Here is a 24,426-nt window from a genome sequence, read left to right as displayed (position 1 = left end):
CACACACATATATGTACACATACAGTGTAGCAGCAGGTGCTGAAGACCACTGTTCAATGCTGCATAATGTTGAAAAGTGCTCAGCTGTAGAAACGTTCCCTCAGTGCACTGAACGGTTTGTATTTGACTGACACGTTTTTACATGGAGTGTATCCTCAAGCTGCACCATAGTCAGTCATCCCCTTTGTATAATGTGTGCTTTCAGAATAAACACACTGATGGTGATATGTTCAGATAGTCTTTACAAATTGAGTTTGGTCATTGTGCAGTATTAAACCCAGATCTGACGTGCAGAATTTTTTGGCAAAACTTCAAGAAACCCAAATCCTGCATAAAATAGCATGGATTGAATGATGATTGTATCAGAGTACACTGAGGGGTTACAATTGTCAACTCAAAGTCAAAGAGACTCCAGAGCTATGAATAAGTTCACCTAAATATTTTCTATTCAAAGGCTAAATAAGGCTATACATTATGGCACTATGGCATCTAATATAACAGCAGTGTGATGCTGACTTAAGACTCTTCGACCTTAGACCTAATGATCATCAGCAGGGAGCAGAAAACTGATCATGTACTTAAGAGTCCATCCTGTATACAAACATGCTGGCAGTGAATGCATAGTATGCAGCTGGTGATTTTCAATAAGTATCATTAAATCAATCTTGAGTTTTTTTAAAACCCTTTTATAAACAATATTTGACCATGATTGGAGTTTTAGCAATATTTTGCACATTTACCTTTTCTTTTTTACCATCTCAATACTTTTCTCACCTGTCCTGGTTGACTATACCGAGTGTGACAGTCTGTAAAACATTAGTCTTGTTGTATCAGACTTCACTATCTGGTACATTATCTAAATGATGGAAAACTCATTATATAAAACACTAGGTTTCTAAATTACCACTTTCTGATTGTCAGCGTTATTATCAAAGAAACAAATGCAGAACATTTTTGCAAAACCTCCAATCATGTGACAACTGTCCTAAAAGCGTCCCATGTTTTTTTGTTGATCATGTTTTTTTGTTGATCATATGATCAACAAAAAAACATGGATAGTTAGGGGCTGTAGCTCTGTCATCAGCTCAGCTACGGTCTCTGAACTTGAATGTTGTCCCCATGTGTGGCATTATGATGGCAATGCTTATGTATAGTAAATGTGAATCAACTACGTGCTGTGTTATAGATTCAAAATGTGATTATTCACATAATAAAGTAGCCAATTCATAGTATAAACCAGGATATATCTTAAGACACCAGAGTACAATATGCAAAGTTGTTTTATATTGTCAGTGAAGTTGACAGGTGAGTTTTAAGTGTCACATACAGCATTACTACAGAGCACTAGTATGTGGCGTTCCTCTGCGGCTCTTTAGCTGCAGTTTAGACTCTGTTCAGCTTGGTTGGACTGGGCATTCATGTCAAACGTAGCATTGAGCTGAAATTACCAGTTCAACTTAACTTGTTATAAAGTGGGCAAAATGTATGAAACCCACATGTGCAATACTTGTAATTTTAGATCATTAAAATAATATTTATCATGATACAGTTTGTGGTATATCTATGCAGAAAGTGCTATGGATACAATAACCAGCCAGGACTGTCTGGTTTGGGCTGATCCAGCAATAATACCTGACAACTTAAGGTACTTCATGACATTAACTATGTTTACATGCACACTAATATTCCACTATTATTCCTAATACGACAGTACTCTGAATTTGATGCAGGTCATGTAAATAGCATATTCCATTTAGATATTCTGAATGAGGCCTTATTCTGAATTTTACATTTTCTGATGGGATGTGGGATATGCCTGTATTATTCGTGTTTTAATAGCATTCTTTAGGCATGTATACAGTGCAATCACAATATACATCTCAATTGGTGTTTTTACCGCAGTTTGCGACACAGTCTCTTGTCTGTTTATAGTCAGTTCTGTACATTGTCATTGATGTGTTGTAACCAAACCAATTCACCAACAGTTTGCAAAGCTGGGATAGAGATGCAAAAGAAAAGCCCACAATTCATGTCAGAAGAAGACACATCTACCTTTTAACATTATGAAAGCCTTGGATATCAACAGGTTTTGTTATGTCCAGAAATATCTCAATGCAAAGATTTCTAGGTTTTTAAAGGGAAGGAAAGAGGGAGGCTGTGTTCGCATGATCCAATAAGTCCACCACTGGTGAGAAACCTTTGAAAAAATGACAAGCCGCCCAAGTTGTTCCACTTTTCCATATTGATCCTTCCCACAGTGCTGAAAGTGTATTTTCTCTTATATATAGGTAAATAAATGACGTAATATAAAAAGTACTGCCATAATAATTTTACCTCTGTAAAATATTATATCATAAATGAGGCCATGCCTTTTATAAAACATTGACATGCTGGGGCATGTTAATTGGACTATTAATGGAATTTTCATTAGCTGTGTAAATAGCTTAATAAGAATATTGTCTATTTTGGGATTAAGGGCAAAACAAGAATAATCTGTGCATGCAAATGTAGTAATGATGCTAAAGCAGTCCTGCTCAATGATTTTCTACAGTGCTCTACGTAGCTTACTGCCACCTGAGATATTTAAGACATAGCTTCCACAAGACAGCGGGCTGATTTCATCTTATCACTGATATATCAGTATCAGAGGAAATGTTTAAGGTGGCTTACATTACATTACATAGTTACATTATCACTACAAAATGTTCTTATTGGTACATATTTTGGTCACAGTTCTTTTAGAATCAAATTTAAGGCATCTTTATGGAAAAAAAAATCATGTTATGCTTGTATGTAAAAAAAAACAAATATCTTTTCCTATATGGTTACTGGATTTAAAAAAACAACTTTCATGTATCAGTATCTGCAAAAAAACTCTAGCTCTATATTGCTGAACCCTCACCTAGACCAATGCTATGCAGTGACAGAGCAACAGCTCCTTAAGTTACATCAGGATCTGTGACTCAAGGAACCTTTGAACAAAGCTTTAAGAACCGAGTATATCAACATGAAAATCAGTGCTGCCCCCTGGCGGGAGAAAATTTTAATGCAGACAGTTGGACAGCTCTTCAATGTGAGCAACTGTCCAAATTCGACTTGAAAATGAGCAGAGCTTGGCTAAAAACACACTCTGCTCCAAACCAGAAATTGCATGATGTAGCTTTACAGTTTTCAAAATTGTTAAAATATTTAGTCATATTTGTCTTCAGGCCTGTCACACACACTGGTGTTACAAATGTACACAGGTGAAAACAGGCCAAACCTCTGAGCACCAAAGGCATAATATTGCAGAAGAGACTGCTGCAGAGTTTTGTTTTAGGACTGCAGATATTAAAGGCATTCTTTTGGATTACCTAAGGGACTGTGGCTCTGTATCCATGGCTGTGTGTCCATCTGTGTTTTCAGTAATGTCTGCTCCACCAATATGGCTGTGTTCAAAGGTCTCTGGACCACAGCGATCACATGGGTCCTCCATTTGTCCCGTCCCCTCTTCTTCTGTCTCTTCCTCATTTTCTAAAAAGCTGTGCTGATCCCAAAGTTCCTGGCCATCGCACACTTCAATCCCAGAATCCCCTGTGAAGCGCCGGTACCTGCCCGGCGTCGAGTCCTTGTTGGGATTGTACGCGCTGTGAAGGTGGGGCTGCGTGACCTCTGGAGTAGCAGAGAGTACTGCATCAGCATCACTAGGGACAGAGACTGATGAGTGTGGGCAAGGGCATTCCTCAGGTGGGTCTGTGGGAGTAGGTGCTGGCTGAAGAGGGGTGTAGGGAGGAGGTGGTGTGACTGGGCGATCAACTACCTCTTCATAGGCTGGCAACAGGTAGGTGGGCAAGAATCCTGGAGAAAAACACAGTACACTTACATGTACAATACAAGTATGAAAGAGGACAAGTCATGTCATCATGGCAGTCTCAGTCATTCCTGGTCAAGTACAATAACTGAGGGTATGGATGCTGAGCACTATTCCATCAACAATTTTTCTACAAAGCATTCTCATGATCACAAAGAATCTGTTATAAAAATAATTATAGTTTAAAGCTGCAAATATCAATATATTTATAAAAGGGCTGAATCAAATGACATGAAGAATGTAAAAAAGGGGTCATTCAAAGTGATCAACTCACAGAGAAATACCCCCAACTCTTCAGTTCCCATTAGCTCTACAGTGCTTTAAAGCAGAATTTTGTACTAAAAAGACTGTAACTAGATCTGTCTTACTCAAACTGCTAGAACCTTTTATTATCTCCACCTAAACTTAAGCATGTGTTTTTACACAGATCAAGCACTTCGGACTGAGGACCAATACGCCTTTTGCCGCAGATACAGACATTTGAGCAGCGTACTACAATAGACTTGTTTCACTTAAGGTTCGTCTTGTGCTGAGGGAGTAATTGGAGCTAAAAAGTCCCTCAAAACAGCGTTCTAAGAACTACAATAGTTCTTAGCCTCCTAGTGCTAAGAGTTGCTCCTAGTGACAAAAATTCTTAGAATTGTAACGTTTTCTATGAATTTCCCCTTACAGTTAAGACTAGGTCCTTGTAAAGATAAACGTTATTCACAAAACCTCTTAGACCTTAAAAGAGCTCCAAAGGTTAAAAGATGTTAAGAGTAGGGAGGAGGGGACTTCTGGTGGAGCGACTGAAGCGGATGGCCGCATAAATAATCCCTCCCGGTCGGTTGGAGTTTATTCCCCAATTTAAATACAAATACTCTCCAAGCTTTGCTCTAATTAATGATGGAGGGGGAAAGACACAAGAAGGGCAATGGTAAACAACCCGGGAAAGCGGAGAAGGGAGACAAATTGGCGACAGAAGGGGCCGTAGCCAAGGAACACGGAGACAGTAATGGCGAACACACTGAGCTAGCAGCAATGGATATGGAAGCTAGCATCGCCACCATCCACGCAGACATAAAGAGTATGGTCACGGAGATGAAGTCTGAGCTGGGTAATTTTCGAGACAGCATCAGAGAAGATTTGAAATGGGAACTAGCCGACATACGGGAGGAAATTCAACATAAGCTAGGTGAAGTAGCAACCGACCTTAAAGCTACAACCGAAAGAGTGTGCGAAGCTGAAGGCCGTATAGCCGACATCGAGGAGTGGACCGTGGACTTAAGAGAGGCGCTGAGTCAGTCACTACAAGCCCAGGAAATATTGCAGATTAAGCTAACAGACCTGGAATCACGTTCGAGGCGTAATAACATACGCATTCATACGCATCTTAGAGGGAGTAGGCTGTAAGGTGAATCAGAAAAAGTCTCACAGAAACTGATTTCTGCTCCGACATCTGGGGACTACACGATCTTTACTTCATAAAAAAGATCGATACGTGTTCAGCTAATCAGCGGGAGTTCGTAGCTCATAACCCCGCAAGAGTCCTGTGATTGGGGTCGTAATTCGGCACTTGTTCTGTCTGAGCGTAATGAGATTTGGTACGCGAGTGGTGGCACGGCCGTCACGTGATCACGCTACACCAATAGGGTACCCGCATTTCGTGTCGCCATGGTTTCATTCAGCAGAGGAAAACAGACCCGGAAGTCCTCAAAAGTGAGCAGAAATGAGCTGAAACAGCGCTATTCACATCGCCATGTCCATGAAACACGATGAGACAAATAGACAATAAGGTGAACTAAGCAAAAATGTCTTAAAACACATTTGATTCAGTACCTGGGCATAACGTATTATTACATAGACAACATAGCTGTCCAGCGTAGTACGGAATACGAGAACGGCCATGTATGTTTTTTTGTGTGTGTGTGTTGTATGCACTGTTCTCTCGTGATGACTTATTATTTCGCTCTCTCGCTATAACAAAGATTGTTTTCTCGTGATAACCAATTAATTATCTCGTTATCTCGATATATCAAAGATTGTTTTCCCGTGATAATTGTCAAGTCTGATGATTGCGCACTGGTTAATGTGATCGTCTTGATTTCAGCCTATAAGAGCTGTCGTGGTCCTGCTAGATGCCTCCTGCTGTTATCATTAGTCACACTTCTACTGTTATTATACACATATGATTATTGTCACATAGGCCTACCGTATATTTCCAAATAGTCGCCTGGTGGCATATAGCCGCCAGGCATCTAATAGCCGCCGGGGGTTTGACCCCATTTTGCGTATTAAACGCCAGTAAGATTAAACGCCGGGGCGATTATTTCCTCATTCATTGCCTCAAGAAGGGACAGCCCTGCAGGCAGGGAGAGAGCAGCTCGTGAGGGCTGCTCTCTCCCTGCCTGCAGGGCTGAGGAACTGTTTGCGCTTTTACGCACGGGTCGGTAGTGAAGTGGCACACATGACTCGTGCTACGGACGGACGGACAGACAACCACGTATCTAAAACAGGTAATACATCTGGCTACATCTTTCCCACATCAAATATCCGTGATCACCTACACCCGCGTGCGTAAAAGCGCACACAATTCCGTGTCCTCTCACCGCGGATGCTGTGACTTGATGGCCCTGTACTCATTGTAGCCCACTCTTATAAGACCCAATAATAACAATAATAATAATAATAATAATAATATTAATAATAATAATGATAATGATAATAATAATAATAAGCTACTGTGGACCTATATGCCATAAAAGTATGCGCTGAAAAGTAAAGTCCTGAAATCCAAATAGTAGCCCGGCGTTTCACAAAATCGATTTTGACCCCAGGCATTTAAAAGAACCAGGGGCTATTTGCTCAAGGCTTTTATTTTGTTTTGGGGTTTTTTGCACCGACCTACACCAAGGCAAGGCAAGGCAAGTTTATTTATATAGCACAATTCAACACAAGGTAATTCAAAGTGCTTTACAGAGACATTAAAAGCAACAAGACACAATTTAAAACAATACTGGTATAATGCACCATTTGGTTACAGTTCCTGTCCAGTATGTTTTTAGTGCAAAAATACTATAAGGTAGGGGTGAGTTCTTGTACAAAAATCTCTAAACGTTTAGAGTGGGTCATTTTTTTCGTGTACACGTGTACACGTGTTTCACCGCTGGGTGGTGCTATTGCATTATACCAGTAAAGCCCCAGTTATCTGAATACCAACCGAATGGGCCATTTAACCAATGGTTACAGGCCGCCACACCGAAATATCGCCATTCCGACGGTCCGCCATCCCGAATTCTGGTCCCTGAGTCCTGAAAGTAAGCTATGGCGAGCCTGTAGAAGCCGTATTTCCCATGTAAGTCAGCGATTTTCACCGGGGACATACGCGAGTAATTCAGGCTGACATTACCTGTTTTTCAGCTAACTCCTCTGGTAATTTAATTTAAAAGGCATGGCCCATAGTAGCTTATTATTATTATTATTATTATTATTATTATTATTGGGTCTTATAAGAGTGGGCTACAATGAGTACCGGGCCATCAAATCACAGCATCCGTGGTGAGAGGACACGGAATTGTGTGCGCTTTTACGCACGCGGGTGTAGGTGATCACGGATATTTGATGTGGGAAAGATGTAGCCTGATGTGTTACCTGTTTTAGATACGTGGTTGTCTGTCCGTCCGTCCGTCCGTCCGTAGCACGAGTCATGTGCGTCCGTCCGTCCGTAGCACGAGTCATGTGCGCCACTTCACCACCGACCCGTGCGTAAAAGCGCAAGCAGTCCCTCAGCCCTGCAGGCAGGGAGAAAGCAGCCCTCGCGAGTTGCTCTCTACCTGCCTGCAGGGCTGTCCCTCCTTGAGGCAATGAATGAGGAAATAATCGCCCCGGCGTTTAATACGCAAAATGGGGTCAAACCCCCGGCGGCTATTAGATGCCTGGCGGCTATATGCCACCGGGCGACTATTTGGAAATATACGGTAGGCCTATGTGACAATAATCATATGTGTATAATAACAGTAGAAGTGTGACTAATGATAACAGCAGGAGGCATCTAGCAGGACCACGACAGCTCTTGTAGGCTGAAATCAAGACGATCACATTAACCAGTGCGCAATCATCAGACTTGACAATTATCACGGGAAAACAATCTTTGTTATATCGAGATAACGAGATAATTAATTGGTTATCAAGAGAAAACAATCTTTGTTATATCGAGAGAGCGAAATAATAAGTCATCACGAGAGAACAGTGCACACACACACACAAAAAAAAATATATGGCCGTTCTCGTATTCCGTACTACGCTGGACAGCTATGTTGTCTATGTAATAATACGTCGGTTATGCCCAAGTATTGAATCAAATGTGTTTTAAGACATTTTTGCTTAGTTCACCTTATTGTCTATTTGTCTCATCGTGTTTCATGGACACGGCGATGTGAATAGCGCTGTTTCAGCTCATTTCTGCTCGCTTTTGAGGACTTCCGGGTCTGTTTTCCTCTGCTGAATGAAACCATGGCGACACGAAATGCGGGTACCTTATTGGTGTAGCGCAATCACGTGACGGCCGTGCCACCACTCGCGTACCAAATCTCATTACGCTCAGGTGGAACAGATCATTACGCTCAGACGGAACAAGTGCCGAATTACGACCCCAATCACAGGACTCTTGCGGGGTTATGAGCTACGAACTCCCGCTGATTAGCTGAACATGTATCGATCTTTTTTATGAAGTAAAGATCGTGTAGTCCCCAGATGTCGGAACGAGATGAAACGATAACTGCGTTCACCTTATGGCCTAGAGCTGAGGAAAACAACATCCAGCAATTTATTGACAATATGATCAAAAAAGAGCTGCAGCCCCTCGCTGAAGTTGAACTTGGAATACAACGGTGTCACAGAGCGCTCGGCCCTAAACTCCCAAAAGAGGCACAACCCAGGTCAGTGGTTGTATACTTTCAGGAGTTTAAAACCAAAGAACTGGTGCTGCATTCTGCATGGAAGAAGAGGGAGATCTACTATGGCGACAGGAGGATTTATTTCGACCATGACTACTCTGCAGAAACGCTGGCAAAAAGAAAGGCGTATGCGCAGATTAGGAGACTTCTGTGGGAAAAGAGAATATGGTTTCAGACACCACCGCCAGCCAAGCTACGAGTTTTCTTCGACAGCGGACCGGTAACGTATGGGAGTGCAGCGGAGGCGGCGGAGGATTTGAAGAAGAGGGGCTTCCCGCTTGAGCGTGAGAGCACTGCTGAATCCGGGATCCCAGAGAAAATACGGAAAAACACTTGGCAGCGTCCAGTGAAGACAGCCAGCACCCAGTCCCACCAGGAGTGGATTAAGCAAAGGCTGCGAGGTTTTCAGCGGCCGTGATAGACACAGTGACAACGTAAATGGGAGGTAACAGACTGTTTAACGATCTTGCATTATAAGAGCAGAGACTCGACTGAGAACTACAGTCCAGTTAAAAACGTTAGTGATATGGGACTGGGGGATGGAGATGCACTGTATAGTGGCTGGGAGCAAAAACTGTATGTCACCTGCTGTTTTGTTGTTTTCTTGTGGCTGACTCCCCCCCTCTTCACTAAGACTGAGTCCCATTTGTTTCTGTTTTCTCTCCATTTCTCATTTTCATTTAATACACAACTACCAGTTCCTAATTTCATGTGGTGCTAAACTTTAAATTTATTAGTGTGTGTGGTCGCCCTTAGCCCATAGTGAATATAGTTGACGGACAATTATGGGAAAGAGATCAGATCTTGACGAACTTACTGCACAAATACATCCTTGGAGCAGGGATATTATAGGTTGCACTGAAGGGGGGCTCTGGTGGTTCACTAGACTACTCCCCCCACTTTAAGAAGTGTTGTACTACTTCAAAATGGAAGTCTACCTGAGTTTTTTAATTTGTTGGCTTGTTTTATCTTGTAATGTTTTGAGTTTGTTTTATAGTTCAAAAACAGTTCAAGTTTGGTCACCTGTAACATGTCTTTAACCTACCTGTGTTAACTGTGGGATTAAATGCAATGTCAGGAATATAAGGTAGTTACCCTTAATGTAAATGGCTTACACAATCCAATTAAGAGGGGCAAGGTTATTGCAAAGATGAAAAGGGAGAAACTGCATGTAGTATTCTGGCAGGAGACCCATCTCAACCGAATTGAACATGAAAAGTTAAAAAAATATGGTTTTATAAATACATTTTACTCATGTTATAAGACAGGGAGAAAAAGAGGGGTAACAATACTGATTCCTAACAGAGTGAATTTCCAACTGGTTGCTGAACTCTGTGATAAAGAGGGTCGGTATGTTTTTGTTAAGGGGTTCCTTGAACATAAAGAAGTTACACTAGTTAATGTGTATATACCACCTGGCCAGGACAATTCCTGTATAAGAGAAATTTTTGATTTGATTGCCTCTGAAGCGACTGGGGTTTTAATATGTGGAGGAGACTGGAATATCCAGCTACAATGTAAGCTAGACTCCTCTAACACATTAAAGAGACCTGCTCCCAACACTAGAGTAATGAAGAATATGTTGACAGACCTCGAGATGATTGATGTATGGAGGGAGCTCCACCCAACAGAAAGACAGTACACATTTTATTCAGCATGTCACAGAGTGCACTCAAGAACTGACTATTTTTTTTTTTTTACATATAACTCAGACAGACACAGACTCAAGGAATGCAGTATAGGGATTCGAGATGTCTCTGACCATTCACCTGTTTATCTAACCCTGCACCTAGACAACAAAAAGAAAAACACGTTTTGGCGACTTAATACAAGTATCTTAAATGATAACACATGTAAGAACTATGTACGAAAGGAATTTAAATAGCACATGGAAAACAACAATAATGGGGAAGTATCGCCAAGTGTTTTGTGGGACGCTGCTAAATCAGTCATCAGGGGAAAGCTTACTGCCTACACATCACATAAGAAAAAGGAAAGAGATAAAAAGCTATCTGATCTACAAGAAAATCTGAAAGTGTTAGAGAGGGAACATGTTGAAGGGAAGGATCCCCACATTCTAAATAAAATCAACACCATCAAAAAGGAATTAAATGGACTCTATGAGAAGGAATTAGAGAAAAAAGCCAAGTTTGTTAAGCAGAGATATTATGAGAATGGCCCTAGGGCCCTGAAACTCCTGGCATGGAGGCTAAGGAAGCAACAGGCAAAGAGTTCCATATTTGAAATTAGAGACCCTAGAACTAAAAAAGTGTGCCACAAATTAGAGGACATACAACACATTTTTGAAAACTACTACAAAGAACTATACAGGGAACCAAATAAAACTAGTCCTCAGGATATAAATACATTTCTAGAATCACTAGATCTACCCTCCATTGGTGAAGAACATAATAAAGCCCCAACGGCAGATATCACAAAGGAGGAAATAGAAAAAGCAATTTCTAAATTGAAGGCCAATAAAGCGCCGGGAACGGATGGCTTCCCAGCCGAATGATATAAGGCCTTTAAAGAGCAAATAGTGCCCATACTTTTGGACTGCTTTAACCACACACTTAAAGAAGGGGATCCACCAAGAACATGGAGGGAAGCAATAATTTCAGTTATTCATAAGGAGGGGAAGGATAAAAAAGAATGTAGTGCATATAGACCAATTTCTGTACTGAATATTGATTATAAGCTGTACGCGTCAATACTGGCTAAAAGACTAGAACATATAATACCAGACCTAGTGGATCCAGATCAAACAGGCTTTGTGCGTGATAGACAGACGCAAGACAATATTAGACGGGTGCTGCACGTACTTGATCATGTGACTAAGGGGAATAACAGAGCTGTAGCACTCAGTCTAGATGCCGAAAAGGCGTTTGACTCGGTTCGCTGGGAGTACTTATATCTGACGCTGAGAAGATTCGGATTTAAAGATGACTCGATTAGATGTTTTAAAACACTATACTTCTCCCCAGATGCCAGAATAAAAATTAACGGACATCACTCACAGCCCATTAAGCTGGAGCGAGGCTGCCGTCAAGGTTGTCCTCTCAGTCCAGCTCTTTTCTCGCTATTTCTCGAACCCTTAGCACAGTCAATTAGGGATGACCCGGCAATAAAAGGAATAATGGCCAGTGGCTTGGAGCAAAAGATTTGCCGATATGTGGATGACGTGTTATTGCTTATAACAGTGCCAGAGGTCAGCATCCCTAGGTTGATGTCTACACTGAAAGACTTTGGAACCTATTCTGGATATAAATTAAATGTGCAAAAAATCCACATTTTATGTTATAACTACACTCCTCAGAAAGACATGCTAAATAAATTTGATTTTAAATGGAATTCATCTGAAATTAAGTACCTGGGGATTCGAATACCTAAAGATCTATCCAAGATCTATGAAAGCAACTATGGTCCCATAAATAAAAACATCAAGTCAGATATTGACAGATGGTCTCAGCTGCCTTTAGATATGCACAATAGGATAGAAACAATAAAAATGAACCTACTTCCTCGACTGTTATATCTCTTTCAATCCCTGCCAGTAATGGTTACACCAATGCAATTTAACGAATGGGATAAGTGGATCTCAAGATTCATATGGGCGGGAAGAAGGCCAAGGATTCAATTCAAAACACTGCAACTGTCTAAAGAGAAAGGGGGTAGATCATTACCATGCTTAGCAGACTACTATAAGGCAGCGCAATTAAGACCACTGGCATGCTGTTGTAACCCAAATTATACAGCAAAATGGAAGGATTTGGAAACTTCACAATTAGATATACCGTTACAATCTATACTGGGTAGTAAAATACTGTATGAACAGCATTCTAGTGGCCTGAATCAATGGTCTAAAGTTTGCCTTCAAATTTGGTTTAAGGAATGTAAATCACCATTACTTGAAAGACAGTCTAAACTGCTATGTAAATCACCATTACTTGAAAGACAGTCTAAACTGCTAAGATGGGTTGCTTTTGACCCCGAATTCAAACCCGCTAGGATTGACGGGAGGTTTAAATACTGGTATAGAAGGGGAATCACTTCTTACTGTTCAATTTCATCGAAGGGAGAATTTGATAGTTTTCAGAAAATTTCGGATACATATGGGTTAGAAAAACTGGATTTCTTTAGGTATCTTCAAATCAGGACTTATTTTAATGATGAGATAAAACCAACAGAGGAATGTGAGACTAACTTAATTGACATATTTATTGACATGTACAAAAATAAGGACAATAAGAAACTTGTTTCAACACTGTACTCCCATAATTCGATCTAATAAACACTCAACAGATAAGGTTAGATTAAAGTGGGAGAAAGAATCTGGAACTATCATCACAGAAGAAGAATGGTTGAATATGTGCTCTGTGCAGTCAACTTCCACTAGTTCTGGTCTTTGGAGAGATTTTTGCTGGCGGAATCTGGTCAGGTATTTCATAACTACTAAGTTAAAATGTGTGCAGACAGGGGAGACGGTCAGAGGTCTATGTTTGAGGAACTGTGGAGAACAGCTAGCAGACCATTTTCATATATTTTGGAGCTGCTCAGCTATTCAGCCATACTGGCAAGAGATTATACGGGTAATACAAAATATTTTTGGTGACGAAATTTACTGCTCTTTTTCTACAATCTATTTGGGCAATATTGCACCCCATTTACTGATGCGAGACAAATATCTTTCAAAAATATTATTAGCAGCCAGCAAGAAAGCTGTAACCCGAAAATGGTTGCAGGCGACACCTCCAACAGAGACAGACTGGATAGATATTGTGACTAATATTCAAAATATGGAAAGGATGACCTTTTCGCTAAGTCTACGGATGGATAAGTATTTGAAATACTGGGAAAAATGGATTATGTTTGTGACCAGAAGAGATGATAACTGAGCCATTACTGTATGACTTGTATCTCCATCAGTATAACGTATTTTGTAGGTGACCAACTGTTTGTTCTATGTTTTTTGTTTTTTTTGTTATACTGTATGTTGTGTTTGTTCTTTCTATAAAAATAAAGTACAAATAAAAGAGTAGGGAGGAGGACTTATAAGAGACTTAGGAGTTTCTGAAGCAGAGGAGAGAATGGTGGAAACACGAGGAGTCGGAGAAATATTCCCCAAACACTGCATGACAGTGAGTCAATGAAATGCTACAGATTAGATCATGCAAGGATAATATATGTGATCATTCTCGTTAGGGGTATGCACACATTTCACACTCAACGCAATAATACTATAACACCAGAAATAATTGATCACAAGACTAAGATATCTGAAAAACTTGAAAAATCCAACAGTGCAGCAGTGATGACTTTTGTCTGTCTCAACCTTCCATCAGCAGAGTGATCATACTAAAAATGACATCACTTTAACAGTCAGCATTTCATTTTATTTCCCCCGAGTGTCCACACCTTGCAGGCTCACAAAAGAACGTGTGAATACAGGCCTCATGTGTCTGAGAGGTAGAAACTATGTATGAAATGTGCATGCCAACTACTTACTGAGATAGAGGGGTAGGTGAGAGTTGTTGTGAGCCTCTCTGTATGCAATGAGGTTGATCTCGTTCTGCCGGCGCTGCTGCTGGAAACGTTGCTTGGAGCGCCAGTGCTGACAAACACAGCAGCATGTCAGGATAATGATCAGAGCCCACACCAGCCAGAACCCTGCAGGGAGCCAAAAACACAAAAACACCACAATTAATACATATCTTGACATATAGTACAAAGACTTTGTCTACGTAACTGTCAAAATCTTAGCTTCAGTACTAACAAACAAGTATATAAACAGTTCACAGTTCTTTTCCATTAACAAAACACGCCAAACAATTGCGTCACTTTTTAATGTTGTTGTGACAAAACCAAACATCTTACTATATAATGACAAAAACTGTGTGTGTGTGTGTGTGTGTGTGTGTGTGTGTGTGCGCGCGTCTGTTCCACGTTTTTCTCCTCACTGACTTGGTCAATCCATGTGAAATTTGGCACAGTGGTAGAGGGTCATGGGAGGATGCGAATGAAGCAATAATACATCAATTGGCCAAAGGGGGCGCTATAACAACCGACTGAAATTGCAAACTTTGAATGGGCATATCTCATGCCCCGTATGTTGTAGAGACATGAAACTCTGCACAGAGATGCCTCTCCTCACCAGGAACAAATTTGCCTCAAGAACCCATAATATTTTCCGCCATTTTGAATTTTTTGAAAAACACTTAAAATCGATCTCTTCCTAGGAAGTCTGACTGATCTGCATGAAACTCGGTGAACATAATCTAGGGACCAATATCTAAAGTTCCTCTTGGCAAAAGTTGGAAAACTTACTAAAACTGAGCTTCTATAAGGCAATGAATATTGCAGAGGGCGTGGCTCATCACATAAAGGTGTATAACATCTCAAGGGTTTCACCGATCACCACGCAACTTTGTAGGCATATGACCACACATAATCTGAGGGGACCCCTCCATTATTGACCCGATCAAACAAAATGGGGGCGCTAGAGAGCTAATTTCTTATCTAGGCCTTACCCCCATATCGATTTTTACTAAACTTGGTAGATGTGTAGAACAGGACGCCTCAAGGTGACTGGAGAAATTTAACTCTAATTGGCAACTGGGTGGCGCTATAACAACAGAAAAATGCTTAAAAATGGCTTAAATGCAACCGATCGCTGTGGCTCCCCCTGTGGCCAAATGTTGTTTTTTCAAATTTTTGGTATGACAAAGTCATGGTATGGTATTAGTGTTGCACGGTATACTGGTACCAACGGGAGACCGCGGTACAAAAACACCACGGTACATATGATACCATAATGTTGGAGTACCGTAGCACTACGGTACCTCACGGAACCACTACTGTGGGATAAGTTCAAAGTCCAATCACAAGAGGGTGAGTGTCCATGCGCCGTCCAATAATGGCGTGTGCTGGCCAATAACTGCGTGCGCTGGCCACCTGGCACTCAATATGCTACTGCAGTGATTTGTTTTCCACTGACATGTCAGGTATTAGCTGAGCTATGGAGTATCTTTGAGCAGTTAAAGTTATTATTTATTTATTTTTACTTGTAGGCTAAACTTGTTTATATATGCTACAGTGATTTGTTTTCCACAGAGCTCTACAGTGCAAGCATTTTACTCGCATTTGCGACTTAAAATAGTTTTGTGCGAGCAAAAGAAATCATTAAGGAGCAACCAGCAGCAGAAACGAAAGGCGAATCCTGACAGTTGTGGCTCCGCGGCGCAAGATAATGGCTTACCGGCGACCGAGAAGCCTGGCTCCAGGTCCAGTAAGTCTTCGTTGTAGTGTTGTCACGGTACCAAACTTTGGGACCCACGGTACGATACCAGTGTAAGTCAGAGTTGGGTGTACTCTAACGCATTAGTTTGTAACGCGTTAGAGTACTTTGATTACTTTTTGCAGTAACGAGTAACCTAACGCGTTAGTTTGCTGTTTGAGTAATCAAATACTTAAGTACATTTTCAAACAAGACATCAGTTACTTCCGTTACTTTTAGAACGCTGGTCCTTCAGCTCCGAAACAGCAACGGCTGTCGTTTGGTTCTAATAATGGAGATAACGTTAAACCTATCAGTCTGAAAGAAGCCACGGAGCTTGTGGCTCGCTATGTGGTCGGAGAAATGCTGCCGTTGTCTACGGTGGAGTCTAAATAGGTGGAGTAGGACTCACTGACAGACATATTTCAGACTCAGGACTTGCATTATGCCTGGTACACGCTACACGCTGGTACTCACCAATTATCCCCAGTCGTCTTTCACGCCGTGTGTGATGTCATCGGGTTATTCTTGTCCTATTTTTATTACTTTCACTATATCGGGTTATTCTTGTCCTATTTTTATTACTTTCACTATTATTTGAGCCACTGTGTCTGTTCATGTGTCAGCCGACATGTTATTGTAGTCACCTAAAAGCGTCAGCAGATGGCAGGAGCTACATTTGAAGCGCCATATGTAAACTGTCAAGCTACTGTATCTTCCACAGGAAGTTCTGACAAATGTTTCAGAATGAAAGCCTATTTAGAAAATGGAGGGATTCTCTCAGCCGAGGTTATAAGGGGCTTTTAATTTGAAACAAGCGTTGAGTTTGAAATGACGGTGTGATATGTTAACTAAGACAACGAAGCGGATAAAAAGTAAATATATCAACACACAGAGGGATTAATAAATAACGGGCCGTCTATAATGTAGTTTGTTTCAAATGAAGCTGGGAGCCTCTGCAGTTGTGGTGAGTAAAAGCCCCGCCGCTATTTGTTAATGTTATTACTTTATGTCCGACCGTGAGGATGTACCATTGTTTGCTAGCTTGATGCTAATGACAGTACTCAGCGGGTTGACAAAGTGCCTCTGCTGTATCATTTCCCCCTTTTACTATGTGTGGTAACATCCCTAGAGGAAATATTAAAAACGCTGGGGTGTTGTTGTCATACAGTTGTCTACGGCAGCAGATCGTTCTGTGTTTCTACTGGTCAAAGTGACGGCTGTGATGGGAGAATTGGATCTCAGTGAAGGGCAAGTGGTCCATAACTTTAATTTTGGAGACAAAAAAATTTAGGCTTAGCGCTCTGTGGTCCATTGCCCAATAGGAAATGTAGAATACTCAAAAGTACTTTAAAAGTGCTTGAGTTACTTTTCTCAGGGAGTAACATTGAAGTACTTTTAAAGTAATTGAATTACTTTACTCCAGTAAAGTGGAGTAATGCAGTAAAGTAACTGGTTACTTTTTTAAAAAGTAACACAGTAACGTACTTTGATTACTTTTAAAGTAACCCTTACCCAACACTGGTGAAAGTATCACGGTTCTGAGTAGTATCAAGATACCACAGCAAAAATGAGGCAGATGTGCCTTTTGTCATTTATAAAAAGATTAATCACTTTTCTATAATACATCAATGATATTTCAATGGAATAAATTACTTATTGACTTATTCATACTTCAAANACATAGGGGGGATCAAAATAAAATTAATAAATAAAATAAAAATCACCAAGCCACCCTCCTCCCCTGACAAGTAAAGAACAGTCCCTTAAGTGGGGTGGGGTTTGTGGACTGTTACCTGCCACAGAGAGAGAAATGTGAACGGCTCGTCTCTCCTCTGACACGTCACATACCTGTGTGCCGCCACGGCTCGGCTGTTCAGGTACTTCTGGGCAGTCATGACACCAACTAAGAGGAAATTATTGGACCTGGATCCTGGCTTCTCAGTCACCGGTAAGCCGTTATCTTGCGCCGCGGAGCACTATGGCCGCCGTATTTGACAGGAATACGGCGGAGCCTCCGCCTTATTCCTGTCTGTGACCCCCGTTCAACCCACAACCAGCAGGATTCGCCTTTCGTTTCTGCTGCTGGTCGAAATCTGTACTCGCACAGTGTGCTCCTGAATGATTTCTTTTGCTCGCACAAAACTATTTTTAGTCGCAAATGCGAGTAAAATGCTTGCACCGTAGAGCTCTGTGGAAAACAAATCACTGTAGCATATATAAACAAATCTAGCCTACAAGTAAAAAGAAAGAAATAATAAATTTCACTGCTTAAAGACACTCAATAGCTCAGCTAATACCTGAAATGTCACTGGAAAACAAACCACTGCAGCAGCATATTGAGTGCCAGGTGGCCAGCGCGTGCCGTTATTGGACGGCGCATGGACACTCACCCTATTGCGATTGGACTTTGAACTTATCCCACAGTAGTGTACCGTGATTATGGTATCATATGTACCATGGTGATTTAGTACCATGGTCTACCGTTGGTACCAGTATACCGTGCAACACTAGTGTGTGTGTGTGTGTGTGTGTGTGTGTGTGTTTGTGTTTGTGTGCAGCCCATTTTTTTTGACTTGCTATTTTATTAATTTTCACCAATAAATGTTTTATTTCATTAAAATGGACAGGGGTTGACACAGTAATAATACTACAAATTTTAATTAAGTCGATGGCTGAGCAAATACAGGCATGTTTCACTGTTTTTGTGTTTTATGTATACTTTAGTAAGTGTTTTTTGTTTATGAAGGTAGGATCCCCACTAAGTTTGAAAAGAAGGTTATTCCATTTCTACCTTTTACTTTATATGAGATATGGCATGTAGTAGTATAACAATTGCAACTTATAATTGTAATGGCTTGGCGAATATTTCAAAAAGAAATTAAGTTTTTACTTGTCTGCAAGATAAAGAAAATGTAAAAATTATATGTGTGCAAGAAACACACTCTAATGCTGAAAATGAGTTAGAATGGAAATCAGAATGGGGTGGGTCTATATATTTTAGTCATGGCCTTAGTAATATTAAGGGTGTTATGATTTTGTTTATGAAGGAGCAGCAACACACACTGTTCATTCTGTTCAAACTGATGAGGATGGGAGATGGATTTTGTTAGATGTAACTGTAGATAATATACATATAAATTTAATCAATATATATGCTCCAAATGAAGATAATCCAAGCTTTTTTGAGAAAATTCATGATGTCATTTTCTGTCAAAAAAACAAAAAAACAACCCAAAATATTACAGATTTCAATACTGTTTTGAATATGAACAAGGGCTGTGCAGGCACTCATTCATTTAATAACCATCCACAGGCACTTGGTGAAATTCAAGAAACCATGGCACCTTTAGATCTAGTGGATATTTGAAGGCTACAAAATCCAGATTCAAATAGATACACATGGCGTAGAGGACAACAAGCAAGCCGTATTGATTATTTCCTTATTTCTTTTTCTCTTGCTTCTAAGGTGTCAAAATGCGTTATTGGTGATCATTTAAGATCTGACCATGCTATTGTAATGATTCAAATTCTTACCGCTGACCATCCACGGGGTGTGGCTACTGGAAATTCAACCTGTCGCTTCTAAATGACTATGTTTATTGAAAAAACAAAAGATTTCATCAGATAATTTTTTGAAAATAATGAAAACTAATCGGACCCACATACAGTAACATCTGGGAGGCCTTTAAGTGTTCATTCAGAGGTCATGCTATTAAGATGGGTCGTGGAAACAAACAAAAAAAATTTGATGAAGGAGAGAAGCTTAATAGAAGAGATAAATGAACTGAATAAAAAGTTGGACGAAATGTAGCTCCCCTGTGTCGAAATAACTTATTTACTTAAAAACAAACAATTGGAACTGGAGAATTTATATTGTGAGCTAGTGAATGGTATCATCAATAGGTCTCGTGCTATTTGGATGGAAAAAGGGGAAAAGTGTACTGCTCATTTTTTAAGACTGAATCAAAGTAATTTTGTAAAATAAAATATGATGAATTTACATATCACAAATGGTGTTATTTTAACGTCTCCCCAGGAAATATTGTGTGAGGAGGTGGATTATTTCAAAGCCATATTTTCTTTTGAAAAAGAACCACAGTCTCTTGTTGACAGTGATATTTATACACAGAAAGAGGGCATCATTACATTACTTTTAAAGCAAGATTTACGAGGGCATTATACAGATCCTCTATATATGAAACATTGGAGACCATTGATACTCCTTTGCTGTGATACCCGTATCCTTTCTAAATGTACTGCATTGAAAATAAAAAGAACAATTGGTGATATAATAAATTATGATCAGACGGAGTTCATAAAAGGGCGCTTTATCGGTGATAACATACGGCATCTTCTTGATACAATAGATTATTATGAAAGCAAACAAAAACCTGGACTTTTATTTATTGCTGACTTTGAAAAGGCCTTTGATAAGTAAGATGGGATTTTATCCAAAAATCTCTCCAGTTTTTTAATTTTGGAGAAACTCTCTTTAAATGGGTGAAGGTCATGCACAATCAACCCACCAGTAAAATAGTAAACAATGGACACTTATCTAATAGTTTCACTCTGTCTAGAGACGTACGTAAAGGGTGTCCACTGTCCCCATATCTGTTTTTGTTATGTACTGAATTTCTTGCTCTTAAAATTAGAAATAACTCATGTATTACAGGATTAAAACCAAACGGTATAGAAACAAAATTGACACGATATGCAGTAGGGATGCAACGGTCCTCGGTAAAATATTGAACCGTTCGGTCCGCCCTGCACGGACCAATACGCCCTTATGGACCGCACTTTTTTTCCCTGCAGCCCGAGAAATCTTCATTAGATGCCCTTAAACTTTTTTCAAAATTGTCTGGACTAATGCCGAATTTTGGTAAATGCACTATTATCGGAATAGGATCATTGAGCAGTACAGATTTTGGTTTACAGTGCCAAGCTCCAATTAAATGGTGTAACAGTTCAGTAGATGTTTTGGGAGTTCATATTCCAGATAATCCAAAAGATTTAGTTAAGATAAATTATGATCGAAAAATGGAGAAAATTGAATATGTTTTACAACCTTGGAAAGGAAGAATTTTGACATTACAAGGAAAGGTTACATTGATAAACACTCGTAATTCCTCAGTTCATTTATCTCCTATTGGCACTTCCTTCACCAGAGGCATCCTTCTTTAAAACTTCTGAACAAAAAATATTTAAGTTCCTTTGGAATAATAAGCCGGACAAGATTAAAAGACAATACATTTATAATTCATATGAAAATGGTGGATTCAATTTAAAAAATATTGCAGAAATCATGGTATTTATCGGCTTCGGCTCTGATCGGCATTGATGGGAACACAACACCCTGGTGGCCCCTTAACCAGCGAGATGCAATGACATGCCACCACAAACACCGTCCATCTGCCCCCAAGCAGCACTTAAACATTGTTCCAAATTAGCCTGCACCCAGTTTTAAGGAGAGACCGAATAAGTAAAAGATATGTAAACAGAAGTAACCACCATAATGTTATTACAGCTTTCTAGTTTTTACGAACCTTTTTTCTAGTCCATCCGTGATGTTGAATGTGACAGACACAGACACAGACACACACAGACACACACACACACACACACACACACACACACAGAAAGGCATACTCGTATGCTGCAGAGCTATAAACACCGCTCTGGTCTACTGTTTTATTTTTAGGGGGTTTACCTGTATTTAAAAAAAACCTTTGTACGCATGCTAAATCGGTGGAAAAGGGATATTAGTAGTGAGCAACACCCTGTCTCAGTCAACATTAACGCCCCTTCACTTGTTTAAGCCCCATAAGTCCTTCCTCTATCTTTGGCCTTTGCCACTGGTCAACTTTGGTGTTCTCTGTATCAAAACAACAACTTAATTTAAAAGAATAAAAAAATCAGAGGTTGCTTTGAAAGGTATGGAGTCCTTATGTAACAGAAGCATTCATGTGCAATTTTAATGAGAGACAACCAGGCAGCCAAGCAGCAAAAAAGTAAACAAGTGCAGACTGTGAGTGACAGATTATACACAGGGCCTGGCTCTACTTGCTTAACTGGTACTACTCCTGAATTTTATCAAACATCAGCACCTCATTCTGCTTCCTCCCTTTGTTGTTTTGAGATTTCCTTTACTTTGAAGTATAATACTTGTTTGATGAAGTAAAAATAAAGCAAATGTACGTTGAATGAGCAGTATGAATTTATATATGGACATGTTGTTTATAAGTGTCATGAAGAGAAATCATCCAACACTCAGAATGAATAAATAAATAAAGAGGAGATGGGTAACTCACACCACAGTTCATAGTAGTAGCTGCAGCACTGTGTCTCTCCACAGCAGTGACCTGACTCACAGGTGTAGCTCTGGTTGTTTACTCCCTGGCACACCAACTTGGCCTGTAAACACATGAACATACCACATTCTGATTATACTAAGAGCTGGGCATTTTATATGAATATATTACTTACTAATATCAAGCACATTATAAATTATTTTTTGAAAACCTCTGAAACTGACATTAAATTTACCATCATGACACTGAGGAGACAGTGGCCAAAAATTATTTTTCAAACATAACACTCATTACTTTTTAAAATAAATATTATTATCACTCACAAAGTGCTTATTTTGCAGTGTACTTTTTAACACAATTTTACCCAAGATTCAAACACCACTGTTGTGGGACGATAAAAGCATAAAAACAAGCTTTACTGTGATGCATACACAATATAAGCTATAAAACTGTACTTAAGGTTTTACATGCCTTCAAGAATACAGTAAATATATCACGCAGTCCTGCCGTTCCCCACTTAAATAGTTTACTGGTTATCAAAAGAGTTGCTGATAAATTTTCTATGGATCAACTTATCAATTAGTGGTCTGATCGTTTCAGGTCCAATCCTAATGTCTTTGATTTATATATTTGTTGCTTCTCTTGGTGAAGAAAACAAACTTGAGCTCAGCTGCCCAGAGACTGTCTGGATCCAACCGAGCACAGCCTCTGAAATCAAATATCACACTGACCAAGTAAACACAGTCAGCCTCTTGAGTGGATGTCCTGACACATTTAACTAACATTTCTATCTGCAGCAGGTCACTGAGCAAAGACAAATTCCTGTCTTTTCTGCTAAGTAATACAGCTGACCAGAAGCTATGACTAGATTCCAATGAGTCACTTTCAGTCATCACAGTTTTCAGATTTGTAGATAATGTTTATGGATCTACACTTGTCACACTTCACAGTCCTAACCACCACCGATGGGTTAGACCCAACTAGTGCCATCATGGGTGATGAATAGGTGAATAGGTACATCTTCATTGTATTGATGATGGCCATCCTGATGTTTCTATTTTTTGGCCAATCTGGTTTGTACCATATTCTGCAACCTGATTAAGAATGTTAGTTGTATTGCCAGTGAATAAATATCCATAAAAATCACATGACGTCTAAAGTGTGTGTTGCCTTAAACAGCTAATCTGTCAATATTTCGTCAGGACACTCACACAATCTGACGGATTAGCAGAATGTTAGCTATCACTGCAGTAAAAAGTTAATTATATCTTATTGAACTTATGCAATTTCAGGACAAATTTAATTACTTTACACCACTGACGTTTCTGTGACGTAAAATGTGTCATGTGACACTATAGCTTCTGTAAATCTACGACGTAATATTGTAGCATTCATTTTTCGATCTAATTTTTACCCCTGAGTCCGGACCGTAATATAAAACGTAGTAAATGACCGTCCTTGGCATTTCTAAAGCCAAGATATAACGTTAGGTCAACTCTTCGTATTGCTTGATATAAATCTGAAAGCAAAACTTGTGTTCATGTCCATCACTCAAAAACGTTAATGTTACCCGAATTAGCTAACGTTAGCTTGGTCTAACTGATATTTTCACAACACCGCTAACTTCATTAGCCATGTTAACGGCGGATACGAAAGCTGGCCTTCAGGGAAAGTAGTTTTTAACTATTGAGAAGTTCGTAGCCAGTAACCTTTAACCAAAGAATGAAACAAGTGAGAATCGGGCTAATACGACTTAGCCAACAAGCTCACTAAAAGCTAAGTTAATGTAACCTAACGTTAGCTAATTTAACCTTAGCTAACCAACTGTTAAAGAAGGTCGGCTGGCTGTTACCTCTGCGACTGTGGCCGCCGTCGCTGAATTTTCTTGCCCAGCGTTGAGTTTCACTGACCCCATTGCCATAAACATTTGACACTAATATTTCTTTACCACTCAGCTGTTAATTAACAATCACATTGTCAACAAAACGTCGGTCTCGGTGGCTGACCAGACCAAAACAAGTCCAGCCAAACTTTAACAATAGTTTCCTTAAACGGCTC

General features: G+C 39.9%; 1 protein-coding gene across 1 annotated transcript; it reads right to left on the bottom strand.

Annotated features, from left to right (window-relative positions):
• Positions 1-1,813: 1,813 nt before the first annotated feature.
• Positions 1,814-24,411, bottom strand: wbp1la (WW domain binding protein 1-like a). Its single transcript, XM_050070741.1, has 4 exons — positions 24,221-24,411; positions 22,369-22,471; positions 14,290-14,451; positions 1,814-3,837 (listed from the first exon to the last, which is right to left on the bottom strand). The coding sequence occupies exons 1-4, from the start codon at positions 24,293-24,295 to the stop codon at positions 3,350-3,352; spliced, it is 828 nt and encodes a 275-aa protein (XP_049926698.1). The 5' UTR covers positions 24,296-24,411; the 3' UTR covers positions 1,814-3,349.
• Positions 24,412-24,426: the final 15 nt, after the last annotated feature.

This window comes from Epinephelus moara, chromosome 19 (assembly GCF_006386435.1).
Source record: "Epinephelus moara isolate mb chromosome 19, YSFRI_EMoa_1.0, whole genome shotgun sequence".
In the NCBI taxonomy this organism is placed as follows: Eukaryota; Metazoa; Chordata; class Actinopteri; order Perciformes; family Serranidae; genus Epinephelus; species Epinephelus moara.
Note: the sequence above shows the minus strand (reverse complement) of the source record. Positions and strands in the feature narration are given on the sequence as shown.